This window comes from Schistocerca gregaria, unplaced genomic scaffold (assembly GCF_023897955.1).
Source record: "Schistocerca gregaria isolate iqSchGreg1 unplaced genomic scaffold, iqSchGreg1.2 ptg000445l, whole genome shotgun sequence".
Lineage (NCBI taxonomy): Eukaryota > Metazoa > Arthropoda > Insecta > Orthoptera > Acrididae > Schistocerca > Schistocerca gregaria.
Genome location: NW_026061867.1, coordinates 250,371 through 271,057, shown reverse-complemented (window position 1 = coordinate 271,057; position 20,687 = coordinate 250,371). Strand labels below are relative to the sequence as shown.

General features: G+C 50.9%; 1 protein-coding gene and 19 non-coding genes across 20 annotated transcripts; all 20 read right to left on the bottom strand.

Annotated features, from left to right (window-relative positions):
• Positions 1 to 522: 522 nt before the first annotated feature.
• On the bottom strand, positions 523 to 604 carry Trnas-uga (transfer RNA serine (anticodon UGA)). The gene has a single exon. It is a non-coding gene; the product is annotated as a tRNA-Ser (tRNA).
• A 927-nt stretch (positions 605 to 1,531) lies between these two features.
• On the bottom strand, positions 1,532 to 1,604 carry Trnak-uuu (transfer RNA lysine (anticodon UUU)). The gene has a single exon. It is a non-coding gene; the product is annotated as a tRNA-Lys (tRNA).
• A 537-nt stretch (positions 1,605 to 2,141) lies between these two features.
• On the bottom strand, positions 2,142 to 2,214 carry Trnaf-gaa (transfer RNA phenylalanine (anticodon GAA)). The gene has a single exon. It is a non-coding gene; the product is annotated as a tRNA-Phe (tRNA).
• Positions 2,215 to 2,793: 579 nt separating this feature from the next.
• Positions 2,794 to 2,875, bottom strand: Trnas-uga (transfer RNA serine (anticodon UGA)). Its single transcript has one exon. It is a non-coding gene; the product is annotated as a tRNA-Ser (tRNA).
• A 927-nt stretch (positions 2,876 to 3,802) lies between these two features.
• On the bottom strand, positions 3,803 to 3,875 carry Trnak-uuu (transfer RNA lysine (anticodon UUU)). Its single transcript has one exon. It is a non-coding gene; the product is annotated as a tRNA-Lys (tRNA).
• A 537-nt stretch (positions 3,876 to 4,412) lies between these two features.
• Trnaf-gaa (transfer RNA phenylalanine (anticodon GAA)) lies at positions 4,413 to 4,485 on the bottom strand. The gene has a single exon. It is a non-coding gene; the product is annotated as a tRNA-Phe (tRNA).
• A 579-nt stretch (positions 4,486 to 5,064) lies between these two features.
• Positions 5,065 to 5,146, bottom strand: Trnas-uga (transfer RNA serine (anticodon UGA)). Its single transcript has one exon. It is a non-coding gene; the product is annotated as a tRNA-Ser (tRNA).
• Positions 5,147 to 6,073: 927 nt separating this feature from the next.
• Positions 6,074 to 6,146, bottom strand: Trnak-uuu (transfer RNA lysine (anticodon UUU)). The gene has a single exon. It is a non-coding gene; the product is annotated as a tRNA-Lys (tRNA).
• A 537-nt stretch (positions 6,147 to 6,683) lies between these two features.
• Trnaf-gaa (transfer RNA phenylalanine (anticodon GAA)) lies at positions 6,684 to 6,756 on the bottom strand. The gene has a single exon. It is a non-coding gene; the product is annotated as a tRNA-Phe (tRNA).
• A 579-nt stretch (positions 6,757 to 7,335) lies between these two features.
• On the bottom strand, positions 7,336 to 7,417 carry Trnas-uga (transfer RNA serine (anticodon UGA)). Its single transcript has one exon. It is a non-coding gene; the product is annotated as a tRNA-Ser (tRNA).
• Positions 7,418 to 8,344: 927 nt separating this feature from the next.
• Positions 8,345 to 8,417, bottom strand: Trnak-uuu (transfer RNA lysine (anticodon UUU)). Its single transcript has one exon. It is a non-coding gene; the product is annotated as a tRNA-Lys (tRNA).
• A 537-nt stretch (positions 8,418 to 8,954) lies between these two features.
• Trnaf-gaa (transfer RNA phenylalanine (anticodon GAA)) lies at positions 8,955 to 9,027 on the bottom strand. The gene has a single exon. It is a non-coding gene; the product is annotated as a tRNA-Phe (tRNA).
• Positions 9,028 to 9,606: 579 nt separating this feature from the next.
• Trnas-uga (transfer RNA serine (anticodon UGA)) lies at positions 9,607 to 9,688 on the bottom strand. Its single transcript has one exon. It is a non-coding gene; the product is annotated as a tRNA-Ser (tRNA).
• Positions 9,689 to 10,615: 927 nt separating this feature from the next.
• On the bottom strand, positions 10,616 to 10,688 carry Trnak-uuu (transfer RNA lysine (anticodon UUU)). Its single transcript has one exon. It is a non-coding gene; the product is annotated as a tRNA-Lys (tRNA).
• A 537-nt stretch (positions 10,689 to 11,225) lies between these two features.
• On the bottom strand, positions 11,226 to 11,298 carry Trnaf-gaa (transfer RNA phenylalanine (anticodon GAA)). Its single transcript has one exon. It is a non-coding gene; the product is annotated as a tRNA-Phe (tRNA).
• Positions 11,299 to 11,877: 579 nt separating this feature from the next.
• Positions 11,878 to 11,959, bottom strand: Trnas-uga (transfer RNA serine (anticodon UGA)). Its single transcript has one exon. It is a non-coding gene; the product is annotated as a tRNA-Ser (tRNA).
• Positions 11,960 to 12,886: 927 nt separating this feature from the next.
• Trnak-uuu (transfer RNA lysine (anticodon UUU)) lies at positions 12,887 to 12,959 on the bottom strand. The gene has a single exon. It is a non-coding gene; the product is annotated as a tRNA-Lys (tRNA).
• A 537-nt stretch (positions 12,960 to 13,496) lies between these two features.
• On the bottom strand, positions 13,497 to 13,569 carry Trnaf-gaa (transfer RNA phenylalanine (anticodon GAA)). The gene has a single exon. It is a non-coding gene; the product is annotated as a tRNA-Phe (tRNA).
• A 579-nt stretch (positions 13,570 to 14,148) lies between these two features.
• Trnas-uga (transfer RNA serine (anticodon UGA)) lies at positions 14,149 to 14,230 on the bottom strand. The gene has a single exon. It is a non-coding gene; the product is annotated as a tRNA-Ser (tRNA).
• Positions 14,231 to 19,516: 5,286 nt separating this feature from the next.
• Positions 19,517 to 20,224, bottom strand: LOC126311716 (nucleolar protein dao-5-like). The gene has a single exon (XM_049992235.1). The coding sequence runs from the start codon at positions 20,222 to 20,224 to the stop codon at positions 19,517 to 19,519; it is 708 nt and encodes a 235-aa protein (XP_049848192.1).
• Between the last annotated feature and the right edge of the window lie 463 nt (positions 20,225 to 20,687).

Genomic DNA, 20,687 nt, shown 5'->3' with positions numbered 1-20,687 from the left:
TCGTCTGAAAGAACACAGGGACGCCGAAAGGCGAACAGCAGATGCAGTAAAGTACCACACACATTTCTTCTGCTTCCATCGTCGTAACTAGCAAACATGTCGACTCGATTCATGTAATATTGACTTCGCTGACGCTAGAAAAGCTGTGCTATATCGATGCCACGTGCATCTAGTGTGCAGAGAACGAGGCAGAGGAAGGAGTGAGCCTCTCCAACGTGTGTGAGGCAGTATCTAGCAGATACACGCGGTAAAACGTTTGACTTGCGTTTGCTCATTAATTGCTACACGTCATCGTCTGCAAGCTAAAATAATCACATCTGCACTGCCCAGAGAGGCGACACTTGCACTGACACCTGGTGGACGGTTGTGAGACGAGGAGATGAGCTGTGGCTTCTGGGCACGGCTGTAGCGCTGCACCCTGGAGCCAAGAACACTGCACCTTGCTGGCGGCCCACGTGTTTAGTAGTGACGCAACTGCTAGGATGCAGCTGAACGTCCATCTTCTGAGAGCGAGAAAATTTCCGCAGTCGGCAGGACTCGAACCTACGCTCCCAGAGGGAATCTGATTTCAAGTCAGACGCCTTAACCACTCGGCCACGACTGCACGTCTCAGAAGCGTCTCTCGACAACTGAAACTCCCACCTTTGCAAGCAATCTCATGGCAGAAGGCAGCATGGGCTCACTCTTTTCTGTAGTGATTCCACTGCCAGCACATTAGACGTTACGAAAGTGTATTAATTTTCGCCCCGACAGGGACTAGAACCCAGGACCCTTTGGTTGAAAACCTAACGCTCTACCGACTGAGCTATCCGCACCCACGCACGAGCATTGTCATACAGCTGCGTCGTGTGCGAGTGATTCGCATGTCGTAATTGCTGGCTTGTGGCTCCAATGGCGACTTCACCGACTTCCCACTGACGCGCCGCTGACGCTAGTTTTCTGGCGTCTTAAGGGATGGACATACTTGCAAGTAGCTGCGAGATCATTGAAAAGAAACGCGGCGCCATTGCTTTTGCCGCACTCGACTGATTGAATTGCAATTCCTAAAAAGGAATGAACCTTCGCTCTGTCCAACAATTTCAAGCACGTGTGTGTACTCACGAACTCGGCGAAGGCGCGAGAAAATGACGGGGGCGCACTCGTGGGCCTGCGACGGCTTCCTGCAGTCACATCGTCAGTGCGAGGTGGACCGGTAGGCACAGGAAGCAGCGGCCGTCGTGAAACTCAGCATTCTTAAACGGAAATTTTCGTCTTGTTTAGAATGGCGTCATTGGTTTGCACGCTCATTCATGCGTGTGAAAGTATTTGCTGCTCTTTACGCAGAATCGCACGCAGCCGGCGGGATTCGAAACTACTTTCGAGTCAGACGCCTTAACCACTCGGCCACGGCTGCCCCGAACGCAGCGTTCTCCCGACACGTGCAAATTGAACCGTTTAAAGCACTGTGGTGTCAGAAAACGGCGTTGCTGCATTCTTTTCCGTAGTGTTTCCACCACTACCAGAGGAAACGCTACCAAATTATTAAAATTTCCGCCCGAACAGGGACTTGAACCCTGGACCCTTAGGTTAAAAGCCTAATGCTCTACCGACTGAGCTATCCGGGCTCACAACGCCTTATGAAACATCTCACGATGCACAACGACACATTGACTCATGTCCTTTACTGTTGTGCAATCGCTGCATGGAGCTGTTAGTAGTTAAACGTCGCCTGAATGCTGTCTGCAAACTTATCGCGCAAAGCTCGTAACAGACCATCGAACAATGTTGACACACGATGCAAAAACAAACTGCAGCAGTCGTTACGTCTCATACGTTGGAGTAGAGGATTTACGTGTTTTGTCGACACTCATCGGGCAATTGGAAAATTCACAAGCACTTCGAATGCAATGTTTCCCACGTTTTCGCTCATTTCACGGTTCCGCTGGAGACGTTCTTCACCTCCTGGCACAAAACAGGGAACGCAGTCGGTAGGACGTTTTTTTATTTTCTTACTTCTCAGAGAGTTGCCTACTGTGTTCCTCTTATGGCAAGCACTAGACAACCAGAACAGTTACAGAAGAGAGTCATGTCCGTTCTCGGCTCTAGTTACATTATCACAAAGTCAGAGCAATTCCATTGGCGTCGGCTGCAAAACGAAGCCATGCCGAAACCCGGGATCGAACCAGGGACCTTTAGATCTTCAGTCTAACGCTCTCCCAACTGAGCTATTTCGGCTGACGTACAGCGCCCCTCTTTTGCACGTCTGCCCCGTTGTCAATTTCACAGTCATCTTCGTCTGAAAGAACACAGGGACGCCGAAAGGCGAACAGCAGATGCAGTAAAGTACCACACACATTTCTTCTGCTTCCATCGTCGTAACTAGCAAACATGTCGACTCGATTCATGTAATATTGACTTCGCTGACGCTAGAAAAGCTGTGCTATATCGATGCCACGTGCATCTAGTGTGCAGAGAACGAGGCAGAGGAAGGAGTGAGCCTCTCCAACGTGTGTGAGGCAGTATCTAGCAGATACACGCGGTAAAACGTTTGACTTGCGTTTGCTCATTAATTGCTACACGTCATCGTCTGCAAGCTAAAATAATCACATCTGCACTGCCCAGAGAGGCGACACTTGCACTGACACCTGGTGGACGGTTGTGAGACGAGGAGATGAGCTGTGGCTTCTGGGCACGACTGTAGCGCTGCACCCTGGAGCCAAGAACACTGCACCTTGCTGGCGGCCCACGTGTTTAGTAGTGACGCAACTGCTAGGATGCAGCTGAACGTCCATCTTCTGAGAGCGAGAAAATTTCCGCAGTCGGCAGGACTCGAACCTACGCTCCCAGAGGGAATCTGATTTCAAGTCAGACGCCTTAACCACTCGGCCACGACTGCACGTCTCAGAAGCGTCTCTCGACAACTGAAACTCCCACCTTTGCAAGCAATCTCATGGCAGAAGGCAGCATGGGCTCACTCTTTTCTGTAGTGATTCCACTGCCAGCACATTAGACGTTACGAAAGTGTATTAATTTTCGCCCCGACAGGGACTAGAACCCAGGACCCTTTGGTTGAAAACCTAACGCTCTACCGACTGAGCTATCCGCACCCACGCACGAGCATTGTCATACAGCTGCGTCGTGTGCGAGTGATTCGCATGTCGTAATTGCTGGCTTGTGGCTCCAATGGCGACTTCACCGACTTCCCACTGACGCGCCGCTGACGCTAGTTTTCTGGCGTCTTAAGGGATGGACATACTTGCAAGTAGCTGCGAGATCATTGAAAAGAAACGCGGCGCCATTGCTTTTGCCGCACTCGACTGATTGAATTGCAATTCCTAAAAAGGAATGAACCTTCGCTCTGTCCAACAATTTCAAGCACGTGTGTGTACTCACGAACTCGGCGAAGGCGCGAGAAAATGACGGGGGCGCACTCGTGGGCCTGCGACGGCTTCCTGCAGTCACATCGTCAGTGCGAGGTGGACCGGTAGGCACAGGAAGCAGCGGCCGTCGTGAAACTCAGCATTCTTAAACGGAAATTTTCGTCTTGTTTAGAATGGCGTCATTGGTTTGCACGCTCATTCATGCGTGTGAAAGTATTTGCTGCTCTTTACGCAGAATCGCACGCAGCCGGCGGGATTCGAAACTACTTTCGAGTCAGACGCCTTAACCACTCGGCCACGGCTGCCCCGAACGCAGCGTTCTCCCGACACGTGCAAATTGAACCGTTTAAAGCACTGTGGTGTCAGAAAACGGCGTTGCTGCATTCTTTTCCGTAGTGTTTCCACCACTACCAGAGGAAACGCTACCAAATTATTAAAATTTCCGCCCGAACAGGGACTTGAACCCTGGACCCTTAGGTTAAAAGCCTAATGCTCTACCGACTGAGCTATCCGGGCTCACAACGCCTTATGAAACATCTCACGATGCACAACGACACATTGACTCATGTCCTTTACTGTTGTGCAATCGCTGCATGGAGCTGTTAGTAGTTAAACGTCGCCTGAATGCTGTCTGCAAACTTATCGCGCAAAGCTCGTAACAGACCATCGAACAATGTTGACACACGATGCAAAAACAAACTGCAGCAGTCGTTACGTCTCATACGTTGGAGTAGAGGATTTACGTGTTTTGTCGACACTCATCGGGCAATTGGAAAATTCACAAGCACTTCGAATGCAATGTTTCCCACGTTTTCGCTCATTTCACGGTTCCGCTGGAGACGTTCTTCACCTCCTGGCACAAAACAGGGAACGCAGTCGGTAGGACGTTTTTTTATTTTCTTACTTCTCAGAGAGTTGCCTACTGTGTTCCTCTTATGGCAAGCACTAGACAACCAGAACAGTTACAGAAGAGAGTCATGTCCGTTCTCGGCTCTAGTTACATTATCACAAAGTCAGAGCAATTCCATTGGCGTCGGCTGCAAAACGAAGCCGTGCCGCAACCCGGGATCGAACCAGGGACCTTTAGATCTTCAGTCTAACGCTCTCCCAACTGAGCTATTTCGGCTGACGTACAGCGCCCCTCTTTTGCACGTCTGCCCCGTTGTCAATTTCACAGTCATCTTCGTCTGAAAGAACACAGGGACGCCGAAAGGCGAACAGCAGATGCAGTAAAGTACCACACACATTTCTTCTGCTTCCATCGTCGTAACTAGCAAACATGTCGACTCGATTCATGTAATATTGACTTCGCTGATGCTAGAAAAGCTGTGCTATATCGATGCCACGTGCAACTAGTGTGCAGAGAACGAGGCAGAGGAAGGAGTGAGCCTCTCCAACGTGTGTGAGGTAGTATCTAGCAGATACACGCGGTAAAACGTTTGACTTGCGTTTGCTCATTAATTGCTACACGTCATCGTCTGCAAGCTAAAATAATCACATCTGCACTGCCCAGAGAGGCGACACTTGCACTGACACCTGGTGGACGGTTGTGAGACGAGGAGATGAGCTGTGGCTTCTGGGCACGACTGTAGCGCTGCACCCTGGAGCCAAGAACACTGCACCTTGCTGGCGGCCCACGTGTTTAGTAGTGACGCAACTGCTAGGATGCAGCTGAACGTCCATCTTCTGAGAGCGAGAAAATTTCCGCAGTCGGCAGGACTCGAACCTACGCTCCCAGAGGGAATCTGATTTCAAGTCAGACGCCTTAACCACTCGGCCACGACTGCACGTCTCAGAAGCGTCTCTCGACAACTGAAACTCCCACCTTTGCAAGCAATCTCATGGCAGAAGGCAGCATGGGCTCACTCTTTTCTGTAGTGATTCCACTGCCAGCACATTAGACGTTACGAAAGTGTATTAATTTTCGCCCCGACAGGGACTAGAACCCAGGACCCTTTGGTTGAAAACCTAACGCTCTACCGACTGAGCTATCCGCACCCACGCACGAGCATTGTCATACAGCTGCGTCGTGTGCGAGTGATTCGCATGTCGTAATTGCTGGCTTGTGGCTCCAATGGCGACTTCACCGACTTCCCACTGACGCGCCGCTGACGCTAGTTTTCTGGCGTCTTAAGGGATGGACATACTTGCAAGTAGCTGCGAGATCATTGAAAAGAAACGCGGCGCCATTGCTTTTGCCGCACTCGACTGATTGAATTGCAATTCCTAAAAAGGAATGAACCTTCGCTCTGTCCAACAATTTCAAGCACGTGTGTGTACTCACGAACTCGGCGAAGGCGCGAGAAAATGACGGGGGCGCACTCGTGGGCCTGCGACGGCTTCCTGCAGTCACATCGTCAGTGCGAGGTGGACCGGTAGGCACAGGAAGCAGCGGCCGTCGTGAAACTCAGCATTCTTAAACGGAAATTTTCGTCTTGTTTAGAATGGCGTCATTGGTTTGCACGCTCATTCATGCGTGTGAAAGTATTTGCTGCTCTTTACGCAGAATCGCACGCAGCCGGCGGGATTCGAAACTACTTTCGAGTCAGACGCCTTAACCACTCGGCCACGGCTGCCCCGAACGCAGCGTTCTCCCGACACGTGCAAATTGAACCGTTTAAAGCACTGTGGTGTCAGAAAACGGCGTTGCTGCATTCTTTTCCGTAGTGTTTCCACCACTACCAGAGGAAACGCTACCAAATTATTAAAATTTCCGCCCGAACAGGGACTTGAACCCTGGACCCTTAGGTTAAAAGCCTAATGCTCTACCGACTGAGCTATCCGGGCTCACAACGCCTTATGAAACATCTCACGATGCACAACGACACATTGACTCATGTCCTTTACTGTTGTGCAATCGCTGCATGGAGCTGTTAGTAGTTAAACGTCGCCTGAATGCTGTCTGCAAACTTATCGCGCAAAGCTCGTAACAGACCATCGAACAATGTTGACACACGATGCAAAAACAAACTGCAGCAGTCGTTACGTCTCATACGTTGGAGTAGAGGATTTACGTGTTTTGTCGACACTCATCGGGCAATTGGAAAATTCACAAGCACTTCGAATGCAATGTTTCCCACGTTTTCGCTCATTTCACGGTTCCGCTGGAGACGTTCTTCACCTCCTGGCACAAAACAGGGAACGCAGTCGGTAGGACGTTTTTTTATTTTCTTACTTCTCAGAGAGTTGCCTACTGTGTTCCTCTTATGGCAAGCACTAGACAACCAGAACAGTTACAGAAGAGAGTCATGTCCGTTCTCGGCTCTAGTTACATTATCACAAAGTCAGAGCAATTCCATTGGCGTCGGCTGCAAAACGAAGCCATGCCGAAACCCGGGATCGAACCAGGGACCTTTAGATCTTCAGTCTAACGCTCTCCCAACTGAGCTATTTCGGCTGACGTACAGCGCCCCTCTTTTGCACGTCTGCCCCGTTGTCAATTTCACAGTCATCTTCGTCTGAAAGAACACAGGGACGCCGAAAGGCGAACAGCAGATGCAGTAAAGTACCACACACATTTCTTCTGCTTCCATCGTCGTAACTAGCAAACATGTCGACTCGATTCATGTAATATTGACTTCGCTGATGCTAGAAAAGCTGTGCTATATCGATGCCACGTGCAACTAGTGTGCAGAGAACGAGGCAGAGGAAGGAGTGAGCCTCTCCAACGTGTGTGAGGTAGTATCTAGCAGATACACGCGGTAAAACGTTTGACTTGCGTTTGCTCATTAATTGCTACACGTCATCGTCTGCAAGCTAAAATAATCACATCTGCACTGCCCAGAGAGGCGACACTTGCACTGACACCTGGTGGACGGTTGTGAGACGAGGAGATGAGCTGTGGCTTCTGGGCACGACTGTAGCGCTGCACCCTGGAGCCAAGAACACTGCACCTTGCTGGCGGCCCACGTGTTTAGTAGTGACGCAACTGCTAGGATGCAGCTGAACGTCCATCTTCTGAGAGCGAGAAAATTTCCGCAGTCGGCAGGACTCGAACCTACGCTCCCAGAGGGAATCTGATTTCAAGTCAGACGCCTTAACCACTCGGCCACGACTGCACGTCTCAGAAGCGTCTCTCGACAACTGAAACTCCCACCTTTGCAAGCAATCTCATGGCAGAAGGCAGCATGGGCTCACTCTTTTCTGTAGTGATTCCACTGCCAGCACATTAGACGTTACGAAAGTGTATTAATTTTCGCCCCGACAGGGACTAGAACCCAGGACCCTTTGGTTGAAAACCTAACGCTCTACCGACTGAGCTATCCGCACCCACGCACGAGCATTGTCATACAGCTGCGTCGTGTGCGAGTGATTCGCATGTCGTAATTGCTGGCTTGTGGCTCCAATGGCGACTTCACCGACTTCCCACTGACGCGCCGCTGACGCTAGTTTTCTGGCGTCTTAAGGGATGGACATACTTGCAAGTAGCTGCGAGATCATTGAAAAGAAACGCGGCGCCATTGCTTTTGCCGCACTCGACTGATTGAATTGCAATTCCTAAAAAGGAATGAACCTTCGCTCTGTCCAACAATTTCAAGCACGTGTGTGTACTCACGAACTCGGCGAAGGCGCGAGAAAATGACGGGGGCGCACTCGTGGGCCTGCGACGGCTTCCTGCAGTCACATCGTCAGTGCGAGGTGGACCGGTAGGCACAGGAAGCAGCGGCCGTCGTGAAACTCAGCATTCTTAAACGGAAATTTTCGTCTTGTTTAGAATGGCGTCATTGGTTTGCACGCTCATTCATGCGTGTGAAAGTATTTGCTGCTCTTTACGCAGAATCGCACGCAGCCGGCGGGATTCGAAACTACTTTCGAGTCAGACGCCTTAACCACTCGGCCACGGCTGCCCCGAACGCAGCGTTCTCCCGACACGTGCAAATTGAACCGTTTAAAGCACTGTGGTGTCAGAAAACGGCGTTGCTGCATTCTTTTCCGTAGTGTTTCCACCACTACCAGAGGAAACGCTACCAAATTATTAAAATTTCCGCCCGAACAGGGACTTGAACCCTGGACCCTTAGGTTAAAAGCCTAATGCTCTACCGACTGAGCTATCCGGGCTCACAACGCCTTATGAAACATCTCACGATGCACAACGACACATTGACTCATGTCCTTTACTGTTGTGCAATCGCTGCATGGAGCTGTTAGTAGTTAAACGTCGCCTGAATGCTGTCTGCAAACTTATCGCGCAAAGCTCGTAACAGACCATCGAACAATGTTGACACACGATGCAAAAACAAACTGCAGCAGTCGTTACGTCTCATACGTTGGAGTAGAGGATTTACGTGTTTTGTCGACACTCATCGGGCAATTGGAAAATTCACAAGCACTTCGAATGCAATGTTTCCCACGTTTTCGCTCATTTCACGGTTCCGCTGGAGACGTTCTTCACCTCCTGGCACAAAACAGGGAACGCAGTCGGTAGGACGTTTTTTTATTTTCTTACTTCTCAGAGAGTTGCCTACTGTGTTCCTCTTATGGCAAGCACTAGACAACCAGAACAGTTACAGAAGAGAGTCATGTCCGTTCTCGGCTCTAGTTACATTATCACAAAGTCAGAGCAATTCCATTGGCGTCGGCTGCAAAACGAAGCCATGCCGAAACCCGGGATCGAACCAGGGACCTTTAGATCTTCAGTCTAACGCTCTCCCAACTGAGCTATTTCGGCTGACGTACAGCGCCCCTCTTTTGCACGTCTGCCCCGTTGTCAATTTCACAGTCATCTTCGTCTGAAAGAACACAGGGACGCCGAAAGGCGAACAGCAGATGCAGTAAAGTACCACACACATTTCTTCTGCTTCCATCGTCGTAACTAGCAAACATGTCGACTCGATTCATGTAATATTGACTTCGCTGACGCTAGAAAAGCTGTGCTATATCGATGCCACGTGCATCTAGTGTGCAGAGAACGAGGCAGAGGAAGGAGTGAGCCTCTCCAACGTGTGTGAGGCAGTATCTAGCAGATACACGCGGTAAAACGTTTGACTTGCGTTTGCTCATTAATTGCTACACGTCATCGTCTGCAAGCTAAAATAATCACATCTGCACTGCCCAGAGAGGCGACACTTGCACTGACACCTGGTGGACGGTTGTGAGACGAGGAGATGAGCTGTGGCTTCTGGGCACGACTGTAGCGCTGCACCCTGGAGCCAAGAACACTGCACCTTGCTGGCGGCCCACGTGTTTAGTAGTGACGCAACTGCTAGGATGCAGCTGAACGTCCATCTTCTGAGAGCGAGAAAATTTCCGCAGTCGGCAGGACTCGAACCTACGCTCCCAGAGGGAATCTGATTTCAAGTCAGACGCCTTAACCACTCGGCCACGACTGCACGTCTCAGAAGCGTCTCTCGACAACTGAAACTCCCACCTTTGCAAGCAATCTCATGGCAGAAGGCAGCATGGGCTCACTCTTTTCTGTAGTGATTCCACTGCCAGCACATTAGACGTTACGAAAGTGTATTAATTTTCGCCCCGACAGGGACTAGAACCCAGGACCCTTTGGTTGAAAACCTAACGCTCTACCGACTGAGCTATCCGCACCCACGCACGAGCATTGTCATACAGCTGCGTCGTGTGCGAGTGATTCGCATGTCGTAATTGCTGGCTTGTGGCTCCAATGGCGACTTCACCGACTTCCCACTGACGCGCCGCTGACGCTAGTTTTCTGGCGTCTTAAGGGATGGACATACTTGCAAGTAGCTGCGAGATCATTGAAAAGAAACGCGGCGCCATTGCTTTTGCCGCACTCGACTGATTGAATTGCAATTCCTAAAAAGGAATGAACCTTCGCTCTGTCCAACAATTTCAAGCACGTGTGTGTACTCACGAACTCGGCGAAGGCGCGAGAAAATGACGGGGGCGCACTCGTGGGCCTGCGACGGCTTCCTGCAGTCACATCGTCAGTGCGAGGTGGACCGGTAGGCACAGGAAGCAGCGGCCGTCGTGAAACTCAGCATTCTTAAACGGAAATTTTCGTCTTGTTTAGAATGGCGTCATTGGTTTGCACGCTCATTCATGCGTGTGAAAGTATTTGCTGCTCTTTACGCAGAATCGCACGCAGCCGGCGGGATTCGAAACTACTTTCGAGTCAGACGCCTTAACCACTCGGCCACGGCTGCCCCGAACGCAGCGTTCTCCCGACACGTGCAAATTGAACCGTTTAAAGCACTGTGGTGTCAGAAAACGGCGTTGCTGCATTCTTTTCCGTAGTGTTTCCACCACTACCAGAGGAAACGCTACCAAATTATTAAAATTTCCGCCCGAACAGGGACTTGAACCCTGGACCCTTAGGTTAAAAGCCTAATGCTCTACCGACTGAGCTATCCGGGCTCACAACGCCTGATGAAACATCTCACGATGCACAACGACACATTGACTCATGTCCTTTACTGTTGTGCAATCGCTGCATGGAGCTGTTAGTAGTTAAACGTCGCCTGAATGCTGTCTGCAAACTTATCGCGCAAAGCTCGTAACAGACCATCGAACAATGTTGACACACGATGCAAAAACAAACTGCAGCAGTCGTTACGTCTCATACGTTGGAGTAGAGGATTTACGTGTTTTGTCGACACTCATCGGGCAATTGGAAAATTCACAAGCACTTCGAATGCAATGTTTCCCACGTTTTCGCTCATTTCACGGTTCCGCTGGAGACGTTCTTCACCTCCTGGCACAAAACAGGGAACGCAGTCGGTAGGACGTTTTTTTATTTTCTTACTTCTCAGAGAGTTGCCTACTGTGTTCCTCTTATGGCAAGCACTAGACAACCAGAACAGTTACAGAAGAGAGTCATGTCCGTTCTCGGCTCTAGTTACATTATCACAAAGTCAGAGCAATTCCATTGGCGTCGGCTGCAAAACGAAGCCATGCCGAAACCCGGGATCGAACCAGGGACCTTTAGATCTTCAGTCTAACGCTCTCCCAACTGAGCTATTTCGGCTGACGTACAGCGCCCCTCTTTTGCACGTCTGCCCCGTTGTCAATTTCACAGTCATCTTCGTCTGAAAGAACACAGGGACGCCGAAAGGCGAACAGCAGATGCAGTAAAGTACCACACACATTTCTTCTGCTTCCATCGTCGTAACTAGCAAACATGTCGACTCGATTCATGTAATATTGACTTCGCTGACGCTAGAAAAGCTGTGCTATATCGATGCCACGTGCAACTAGTGTGCAGAGAACGAGGCAGAGGAAGGAGTGAGCCTCTCCAACGTGTGTGAGGCAGTATCTAGCAGATACACGCGGTAAAACGTTTGACTTGCGTTTGCTCATTAATTGCTACACGTCATCGTCTGCAAGCTAAAATAATCACATCTGCACTGCCCAGAGAGGCGACACTTGCACTGACACCTGGTGGACGGTTGTGAGACGAGGAGATGAGCTGTGGCTTCTGGGCACGACTGTAGCGCTGCACCCTGGAGCCAAGAACACTGCACCTTGCTGGCGGCCCACGTGTTTAGTAGTGACGCAACTGCTAGGATGCAGCTGAACGTCCATCTTCTGAGAGCGAGAAAATTTCCGCAGTCGGCAGGACTCGAACCTACGCTCCCAGAGGGAATCTGATTTCAAGTCAGACGCCTTAACCACTCGGCCACGACTGCACGTCTCAGAAGCGTCTCTCGACAACTGAAACTCCCACCTTTGCAAGCAATCTCATGGCAGAAGGCAGCATGGGCTCACTCTTTTCTGTAGTGATTCCACTGCCAGCACATTAGACGTTACGAAAGTGTATTAATTTTCGCCCCGACAGGGACTAGAACCCAGGACCCTTTGGTTGAAAACCTAACGCTCTACCGACTGAGCTATCCGCACCCACGCACGAGCATTGTCATACAGCTGCGTCGTGTGCGAGTGATTCGCATGTCGTAATTGCTGGCTTGTGGCTCCAATGGCGACTTCACCGACTTCCCACTGACGCGCCGCTGACGCTAGTTTTCTGGCGTCTTAAGGGATGGACATACTTGCAAGTAGCTGCGAGATCATTGAAAAGAAACGCGGCGCCATTGCTTTTGCCGCACTCGACTGATTGAATTGCAATTCCTAAAAAGGAATGAACCTTCGCTCTGTCCAACAATTTCAAGCACGTGTGTGTACTCACGAACTCGGCGAAGGCGCGAGAAAATGACGGGGGCGCACTCGTGGGCCTGCGACGGCTTCCTGCAGTCACATCGTCAGTGCGAGGTGGACCGGTAGGCACAGGAAGCAGCGGCCGTCGTGAAACTCAGCATTCTTAAACGGAAATTTTCGTCTTGTTTAGAATGGCGTCATTGGTTTGCACGCTCATTCATGCGTGTGAAAGTATTTGCTGCTCTTTACGCAGAATCGCACGCAGCCGGCGGGATTCGAAACTACTTTCGAGTCAGACGCCTTAACCACTCGGCCACGGCTGCCCCGAACGCAGCGTTCTCCCGACACGTGCAAATTGAACCGTTTAAAGCACTGTGGTGTCAGAAAACGGCGTTGCTGCATTCTTTTCCGTAGTGTTTCCACCACTACCAGAGGAAACGCTACCAAATTATTAAAATTTCCGCCCGAACAGGGACTTGAACCCTGGACCCTTAGGTTAAAAGCCTAATGCTCTACCGACTGAGCTATCCGGGCTCACAACGCCTGATGAAACATCTCACGATGCACAACGACACATTGACTCATGTCCTTTACTGTTGTGCAATCGCTGCATGGAGCTGTTAGTAGTTAAACGTCGCCTGAATGCTGTCTGCAAACTTATCGCGCAAAGCTCGTAACAGACCATCGAACAATGTTGACACACGATGCAAAAACAAACTGCAGCAGTCGTTACGTCTCATACGTTGGAGTAGAGGATTTACGTGTTTTGTCGACACTCATCGGGCAATTGGAAAATTCACAAGCACTTCGAATGCAATGTTTCCCACGTTTTCGCTCATTTCACGGTTCCGCTGGAGACGTTCTTCACCTCCTGGCACAAAACAGGGAACGCAGTCGGTAGGACGTTTTTTTATTTTCTTACTTCTCAGAGAGTTGCCTACTGTGTTCCTCTTATGGCAAGCACTAGACAACCAGAACAGTTACAGAAGAGAGTCATGTCCGTTCTCGGCTCTAGTTACATTATCACAAAGTCAGAGCAATTCCATTGGCGTCGGCTGCAAAACGAAGCCATGCCGAAACCCGGGATCGAACCAGGGACCTTTAGATCTTCAGTCTAACGCTCTCCCAACTGAGCTATTTCGGCTGACGTACAGCGCCCCTCTTTTGCACGTCTGCCCCGTTGTCAATTTCACAGTCATCTTCGTCTGAAAGAACACAGGGACGCCGAAAGGCGAACAGCAGATGCAGTAAAGTACCACACACATTTCTTCTGCTTCCATCGTCGTAACTAGCAAACATGTCGACTCGATTCATGTAATATTGACTTCGCTGACGCTAGAAAAGCTGTGCTATATCGATGCCACGTGCAACTAGTGTGCAGAGAACGAGGCAGAGGAAGGAGTGAGCCTCTCCAACGTGTGTGAGGCAGTATCTAGCAGATACACGCGGTAAAACGTTTGACTTGCGTTTGCTCATTAATTGCTACACGTCATCGTCTGCAAGCTAAAATAATCACATCTGCACTGCCCAGAGAGGCGACACTTGCACTGACACCTGGTGGACGGTTGTGAGACGAGGAGATGAGCTGTGGCTTCTGGGCACGACTGTAGCGCTGCACCCTGGAGCCAAGAACACTGCACCTTGCTGGCGGCCCACGTGTTTAGTAGTGACGCAACTGCTAGGATGCAGCTGAACGTCCATCTTCTGAGAGCGAGAAAATTTCCGCAGTCGGCAGGACTCGAACCTACGCTCCCAGAGGGAATCTGATTTCAAGTCAGACGCCTTAACCACTCGGCCACGACTGCACGTCTCAGAAGCGTCTCTCGACAACTGAAACTCCCACCTTTGCAAGCAATCTCATGGCAGAAGGCAGCATGGGCTCACTCTTTTCTGTAGTGATTCCACTGCCAGCACATTAGACGTTACGAAAGTGTATTAATTTTCGCCCCGACAGGGACTAGAACCCAGGACCCTTTGGTTGAAAACCTAACGCTCTACCGACTGAGCTATCCGCACCCACGCACGAGCATTGTCATACAGCTGCGTCGTGTGCGAGTGATTCGCATGTCGTAATTGCTGGCTTGTGGCTCCAATGGCGACTTCACCGACTTCCCACTGACGCGCCGCTGACGCTAGTTTTCTGGCGTCTTAAGGGATGGACATACTTGCAAGTAGCTGCGAGATCATTGAAAAGAAACGCGGCGCCATTGCTTTTGCCGCACTCGACTGATTGAATTGCAATTCCTAAAAAGGAATGAACCTTCGCTCTGTCCAACAATTTCAAGCACGTGTGTGTACTCACGAACTCGGCGAAGGCGCGAGAAAATGACGGGGGCGCACTCGTGGGCCTGCGACGGCTTCCTGCAGTCACATCGTCAGTGCGAGGTGGACCGGTAGGCACAGGAAGCAGCGGCCGTCGTGAAACTCAGCATTCTTAAACGGAAATTTTCGTCTTGTTTAGAATGGCGTCATTGGTTTGCACGCTCATTCATGCGTGTGAAAGTATTTGCTGCTCTTTACGCAGAATCGCACGCAGCCGGCGGGATTCGAAACTACTTTCGAGTCAGACGCTTTAACCACTCGGCCACGGCTGCCCCGAACGCAGCGTTCTCCCGACACGTGCAAATTGAACCGTTTAAAGCACTGTGGTGTCGGAAAATGGCGTTGCTGCGTTCTTTTCCGTAGTGTTTTTACCACTACCAGAGGAAACGCTACCAAATTATTAAAATTTCCCCCCCGAACAGTAGTAAACTTTTATTTACAGATTAACAAAATACATTGCTTGATCAAAGGCACGTTTTGGTTTACACATACAGTAATCGCATCTTTCCTTTTCGTATAGTCTTTTTTTTTGTATTTTGTTTATGATTTAGTTCTCTCTATTAAGCAAATTTTTGTGTTTTTTCTTTTTTTTATATTTGTCTGTTTTCTAGTCTATTTCCGGCTCCGTTCTGTTTGGACTTACTAAAGCCGTATTTTTAATGAATATTTAATGACTTTTAATGAGGTTTATTTTGTTTTCGCCTAGAGATGGCGTGCTTTAAATTTGGTTAAACCTATTGACTAAGAGATATTTCTATGGTACACTCAAGAAAACAAAGTATATGCATGTATATGGATAGTTATTTTAGGGAGAGTTGTTTGATTGTATTTAGAGAGAGAGACAGAGAGGGAGAGAGAGAAGGAGAGAGAGAGAGAGTGGGAGAGAAATGAGAGGAAAACATTTGATATATGGTAATAAAGCATTGCGATTCGTCACTTTGCATTTTGTCACAGCTGTTTATGGTTTCCACTATTATTAAAATGAGTGTTAGTGAATTTATGCAGTACTTACATATCACCTTTTGGACACGCTGGAGATCACCAATATTTTAGCACTTTCTCTAGTTGTGTGACGATATGATTGCTCTAACGCACTTTTTCACAGGTGAGAACGCAGGTGATGTAGTGCCGCTTGTCACCCAAAACACAGACACTCACTAAACACGCACTTTGAGGGCGTTGGAAGATGTGGGGGTGCGTGCGTCAGCAAGCGGTGGGGTCTTGAGGGGCTATGGGAGGGCGTGGTGTGGCGGCGGCTGCGGCGGCGGCGGCGGCGTTGTCGGCGGCGGCGGCGGCGGCGGCGGCGGTGACGATCGTCGTCGTCGGCGGCGGTGACGGCGTCGGCGTCGGCGATGACGGAGCCGGCGTCGGCGGTGACGGCGGCGGCGTCTGCGTCGCCAGTGGCGGTGTCGTTCGCGGCGTGTGGGGACGGAGGGCGTCTTTGAAGGCGGCGTCCAGCGCGATCTGCAGATAGTTCTGGAACGTCTGCCGGTAGTTGTTTTTCTGCCTGGTCCTTTTGTGTTCCTCCCAGAGATCTGTGAGGAACTGTACTGTGTCCGTCTGCTTTTTGGCGATTATCGCATGCGCTGTCATTGCAATTGTCCACATAGTCGCGAGTCGCTTTGGCCGAGGGAAGCTTTTTGCCTCTGGGATGGTGAGCGCCGTGATTTCTATGTTACGGTGGTCCGCCCTATTCATATGTGCCACCATTCTTCTACACGTCTCCCATATCTGCAGGCTTGTCCGGCATGTGAAACGGTGTTCCAGGGAGTCTATTTGGTTGCACGCTTCGCAGCTCGGCGACTCACGCATGCCGATGCGTGCTAAGCGCTCGTTTGTGGGGATCGTCTTGTGTACGACTTTGTACCACGTGTCTCTGGCTTCTGGAGGTATGGCTTTCTCGGAGAGATTCTTCCAGACTTGTGGCCAGTCGTGGCCTGGAAGATTCGTCTCCGTTTTGCTTCTGACTTGTTTACCTCGTAACGCTCGGTAGGTTTTCCCTGCAGTTCTCATCTCCTTGACTGCTAGGGTGGATGTTATGTAGCTGCTGTCCATTATTACTTGTTTTAGGTAGCGCATCTTAAAAGGTATTCAACTGACGTCTACCGGCGCTTCCTCGGAGTCTGGTCTGTGTTCCTTCAGTAGAGACGACGTGATACAGTCTACACTTCTGTCCTCCATTTTTAGTGCTCTATGGAGCAACAGTGCCGCGCATTTAGTTGTGACGTCTATTAAACCGAGCCCCCCTTCTTCTCTAGGAAGAGTGCTGGTGGCTTGTGACACTTTAAAAATTTCCCGCCTCCACAGTAGGTAGTACGCAGCGCTTCTTATAGACTTCCCTATTTCCATTGGTACGTTTATGACTTGTGCCATGTACCATGCCTTCGCCAGGATCGTTGCGTTGATAAGCTGCGTCTTTTGATCCAACGTTAGGTGTCTGTTGGAGTGTGTCCTGACGAGTCCTCTGGTGGTGTTCAGGATGTTCCGCCAGTTTTCTGCGGCCATTTTCAGTGGGCAGGCCTGCAGCTGGACACCTAGCACCTTATATTTGTCGGTCACCTGGTACCATGGTCTGGCTTCTCTCAATTTCCCGTTCCCTATAGGGAGCAGCACTGTTTTGTTTGGGTTGGTTTGCGCCCCAGATGCCTTTCCAAAGGATTCAATTATTGGGAGGACACTGTCAATATCCTCCTTTCCATCCCCAAAAATGCTCAAGTCATCGGCATATGCCATACACGTTACTTTAACGTCCTGTAACTTGTAGCCGTTGATGGTGGCGGCGAGCTTCCTGAGGACTGGGTCGAGGGCTACTGTCAATAGTGCCATCGACAGTGGACACCCTTGCCTCACAGATTTCCCCAGTTTTATCGGCGCAGATATCCAGCAGTTTATAGTTACTCGTGATGTGGCATTTGTCAACATGTTTTCAATGACTTGAGCGAATTTGGGGCCAATACCTAGTCTCGTCAAAGTCTTCAGTAGGTACCGGTGACCGATCCTGTCGAAGGCTTCTCGGAAGTCTACAGAAGTGATCGCTGCAGTCGCTCTGTTGGATGCGGCGTGTGCTATAACGTCTCTGTACGTGCATACGGCGTCGAAGATGTTTCTGCCTAACACTGCACATGTCTGCCACGGGCTAATGGCTTTCTTCAGGTCGAGCTTCATGTTTTCAACGACGCATTTTGCTGTTAGCTTGTAGTCCGCGCTTAAAAGGGTTATTGGGCGGTAGTCTGCTACTGTTTTAGGCGCTTTTGTTTTTGGAATAAGGGTAATGGCCCCTTCCAGGAACGGGGGTGGTATTTCTTCTCCGTTTGATATTTCATTGACGATTTCCGTCATAATTGCACCTACTTTGTCCCAGCAGGTGGTGTAGAATTCGGACGGTATTCCGTCCGCTCCTGGAGCCTTGCCGCTGGCGCAAGTTTTGAGAACACCTCTGACTTCGTCCTCTGTCACGGCCTCAGTCAACAAAGCGCGGTCGGTGTTGTTCAGTTGTCTGCGCGTTTCCTCTAATATTTTGGCTGTTTCTGCGTCGTCTGGTACATCTCCCTTGAAGAGGTCGGAGAAATGCTCTTCTATGTGACGCATCATGTCCCATTTAGTTGTTATCTTGCGGCCTGTTGCGTCGCTGAGCTCCCTGATTGTTCTGCTATGAGCCCTCTCCCTCTCCCTGTGCAGGTGGTGCAGTGTGGCAGGTTCGTCTTCAGTGGCGCCGTGTGCCCGGCTGCGGACGACGACGCCTTTCATCTGTTGACGCTTGATGTACAGTAGGCGCGCCTTTATTGCTCTGACTCGCGCGAGAAGCGGGTCGTCGTGTGAAGGACAGTTGAGCGCGTCCTTGAGACACTGCGCGAAAAGTCTGCAGTGCTCTTCCTCTAGAATGCCCTCTCCGCACTGTGCCTAATCAGTGTCCTCCTTACTTGTGGTTTACCATGTTCAATCCACCATTGTGTGGTGGACGGATACTGCTGTCGCTTCCGTAAACTTTCTTCTATGGTGTGCGCAATCTCCTGATGTAATTTGGCGTCACTTAGGTGTTGCGTGTTAAGCTTCCACACTGATCTCCCTTCTGAGATTTTCCTCGTTGGCAGCTTGAGCTTGCATGTGTAGGCACAGTGGTCGAAGAAGATCACAGGGCAGACTTCCACATGCGATACAGAGGCGGCCAACTCTCTGGTCACATAAATCCTATCAAGCCTGCTTCTTCCGCGGTTGTGGTAATAAGTGAATTCGGTTGTGTTTGGCTGTAGAATGCGCCAGGAGTCGTCTAGCTTTAGCTTTCTTACGAGTTCCTGCAGCTCCGTGCACAGATTTGGTACCGGGACTTGGTCTTCTCGAGCAGCCACGCAGTTAAAGTCGCCTCCCAACACAACGTTGACATTGTTGTGTGGAAGGAGTCCACAGACGTCTTCGTTAAAGAACTGGCTTCTAGCTCGCTTGTTTTCTGTGCCTGACGGCGCATAGAAGTTGACGAAATATGTGTCGGCTACCTGGATCGCTATTCTGCGGCCGTCAGTCAGGGTCTTGGTGTTCTCCACGTCGATCCCATTTCTCGCCATTATCGCAGTACCAGTCCTCGTTTCTGCGTCTATGTTCGAAAAGACGTCGAATCCCGCTATTTCTTCTATGTCGGTGGTTACTACTTCTTGTAGCATTGCTACATCAGCAGCTCGGTGCTGCAGGAACTCCGTGAGAGCTTCTATCTTGACAACCGAACTCATCCTATTTACGTTGCACGTGATGACGTTATAGCACGAGCGTGTCTGCATTTAAGCGCTGTGTGGAGGCGGGAGTTGTGCTTGCTGTGGGCGGTCCGGCAGGAGAACTACGTCCTCCGGTTCGGAGACTTGATTCCCCGCATTTGCGCACGGTATGTCAGACGCTTCCCCGTCGGAGGTTTCCATCCTCTCGTCGTTTGAGCTGCTGCTGCGGCTTCGCCGTCTGTTGCGCCGCCTTTTGGCTTTGGACGCCGGTTGCGGCTGCTCGTTCGACTCCTTCGGTTCGTCGTCGGACTCCTTCAAGATGCGGGCGAGTTTCGTCACCTGCTTCTTGATGGCGATCTCGTGCGCCTCGGTGTACGAGGTGGGCGTGGACTCTGCGCTGGGCTCGGCCTGCTGGCTGCCGTGAATGACAGCCTCAGCTGGCGCCTGGGCGGCGGCGGCGCGCGTCACCTTCACCCGCCGGCCGGCGGGGGAGGGGGCGGCCGCCTGCTCGGCCTCCATTGTGGTCTCGTTGTCCGAGTCGGAGCTCAGGTGCCGCTTCTCCCCTGCGCTGACCGCGGCGGCCGCTGCTGGGGCCGGTGTTGCCGGCTGGGCGGCCACGGCTGGCGCCGCTTCCGCTACGGCAGGCTCGTCGTTGGCGCGCGGGCTCTGGGCCGACAAAATTCCGGCGTAGCTCGCCGCCTGCTCCGTTGCGTTGTCCGCGTTTTCACGCGGCAGCTGAGCCACTCTTTTGTTCCTCGGGCAGCTGTTCCTCATGTGCTCCGTGGAGCTACAAATGGAGCACGTCGGTGGTTGTCCGCTATATTGGACAACACCTCTGTGTATCCCCTATCTCAATGAACGACGGCACGTGTTTCCTTAGGACCATCCTGACGGACCTAACACCAGAGTCCACTTCATACCGGTGCCCGGCACCCCAGAAGTCTCTCGTTACAGAGAGAACTTCACCATACAGCTTGAGGTAGCGTGCAACTTCCTCATTTGGCACCTCGAAGGGGAGGTTATACACTTTAATGTTCCTCACGCCGTGTCCGGCGTACGTGATTTTTACATCGCTGACGCGGCCATCCCGGTGTTTAAACTTCCTAACACCTCCGCTTACGTTCATAAGCGTCTCGCATCTCACGTCCGTTTTCAGCTTCAGAAACAGGCTAAGCAGCGTGAAATCCAGCTGCAGCCCGTATATTTCGTCCTCCTGAATTTTAAGTTCGTGAAACAT

Excerpts from the sequence above, each read along its gene's own strand:
- LOC126311716 (XM_049992235.1), bottom strand. The coding sequence starts at position 20,224 with ATGAGGAACAGCTGCCCGAGGAACAAAAGAGTGGCTCAGCTGCCGCGT.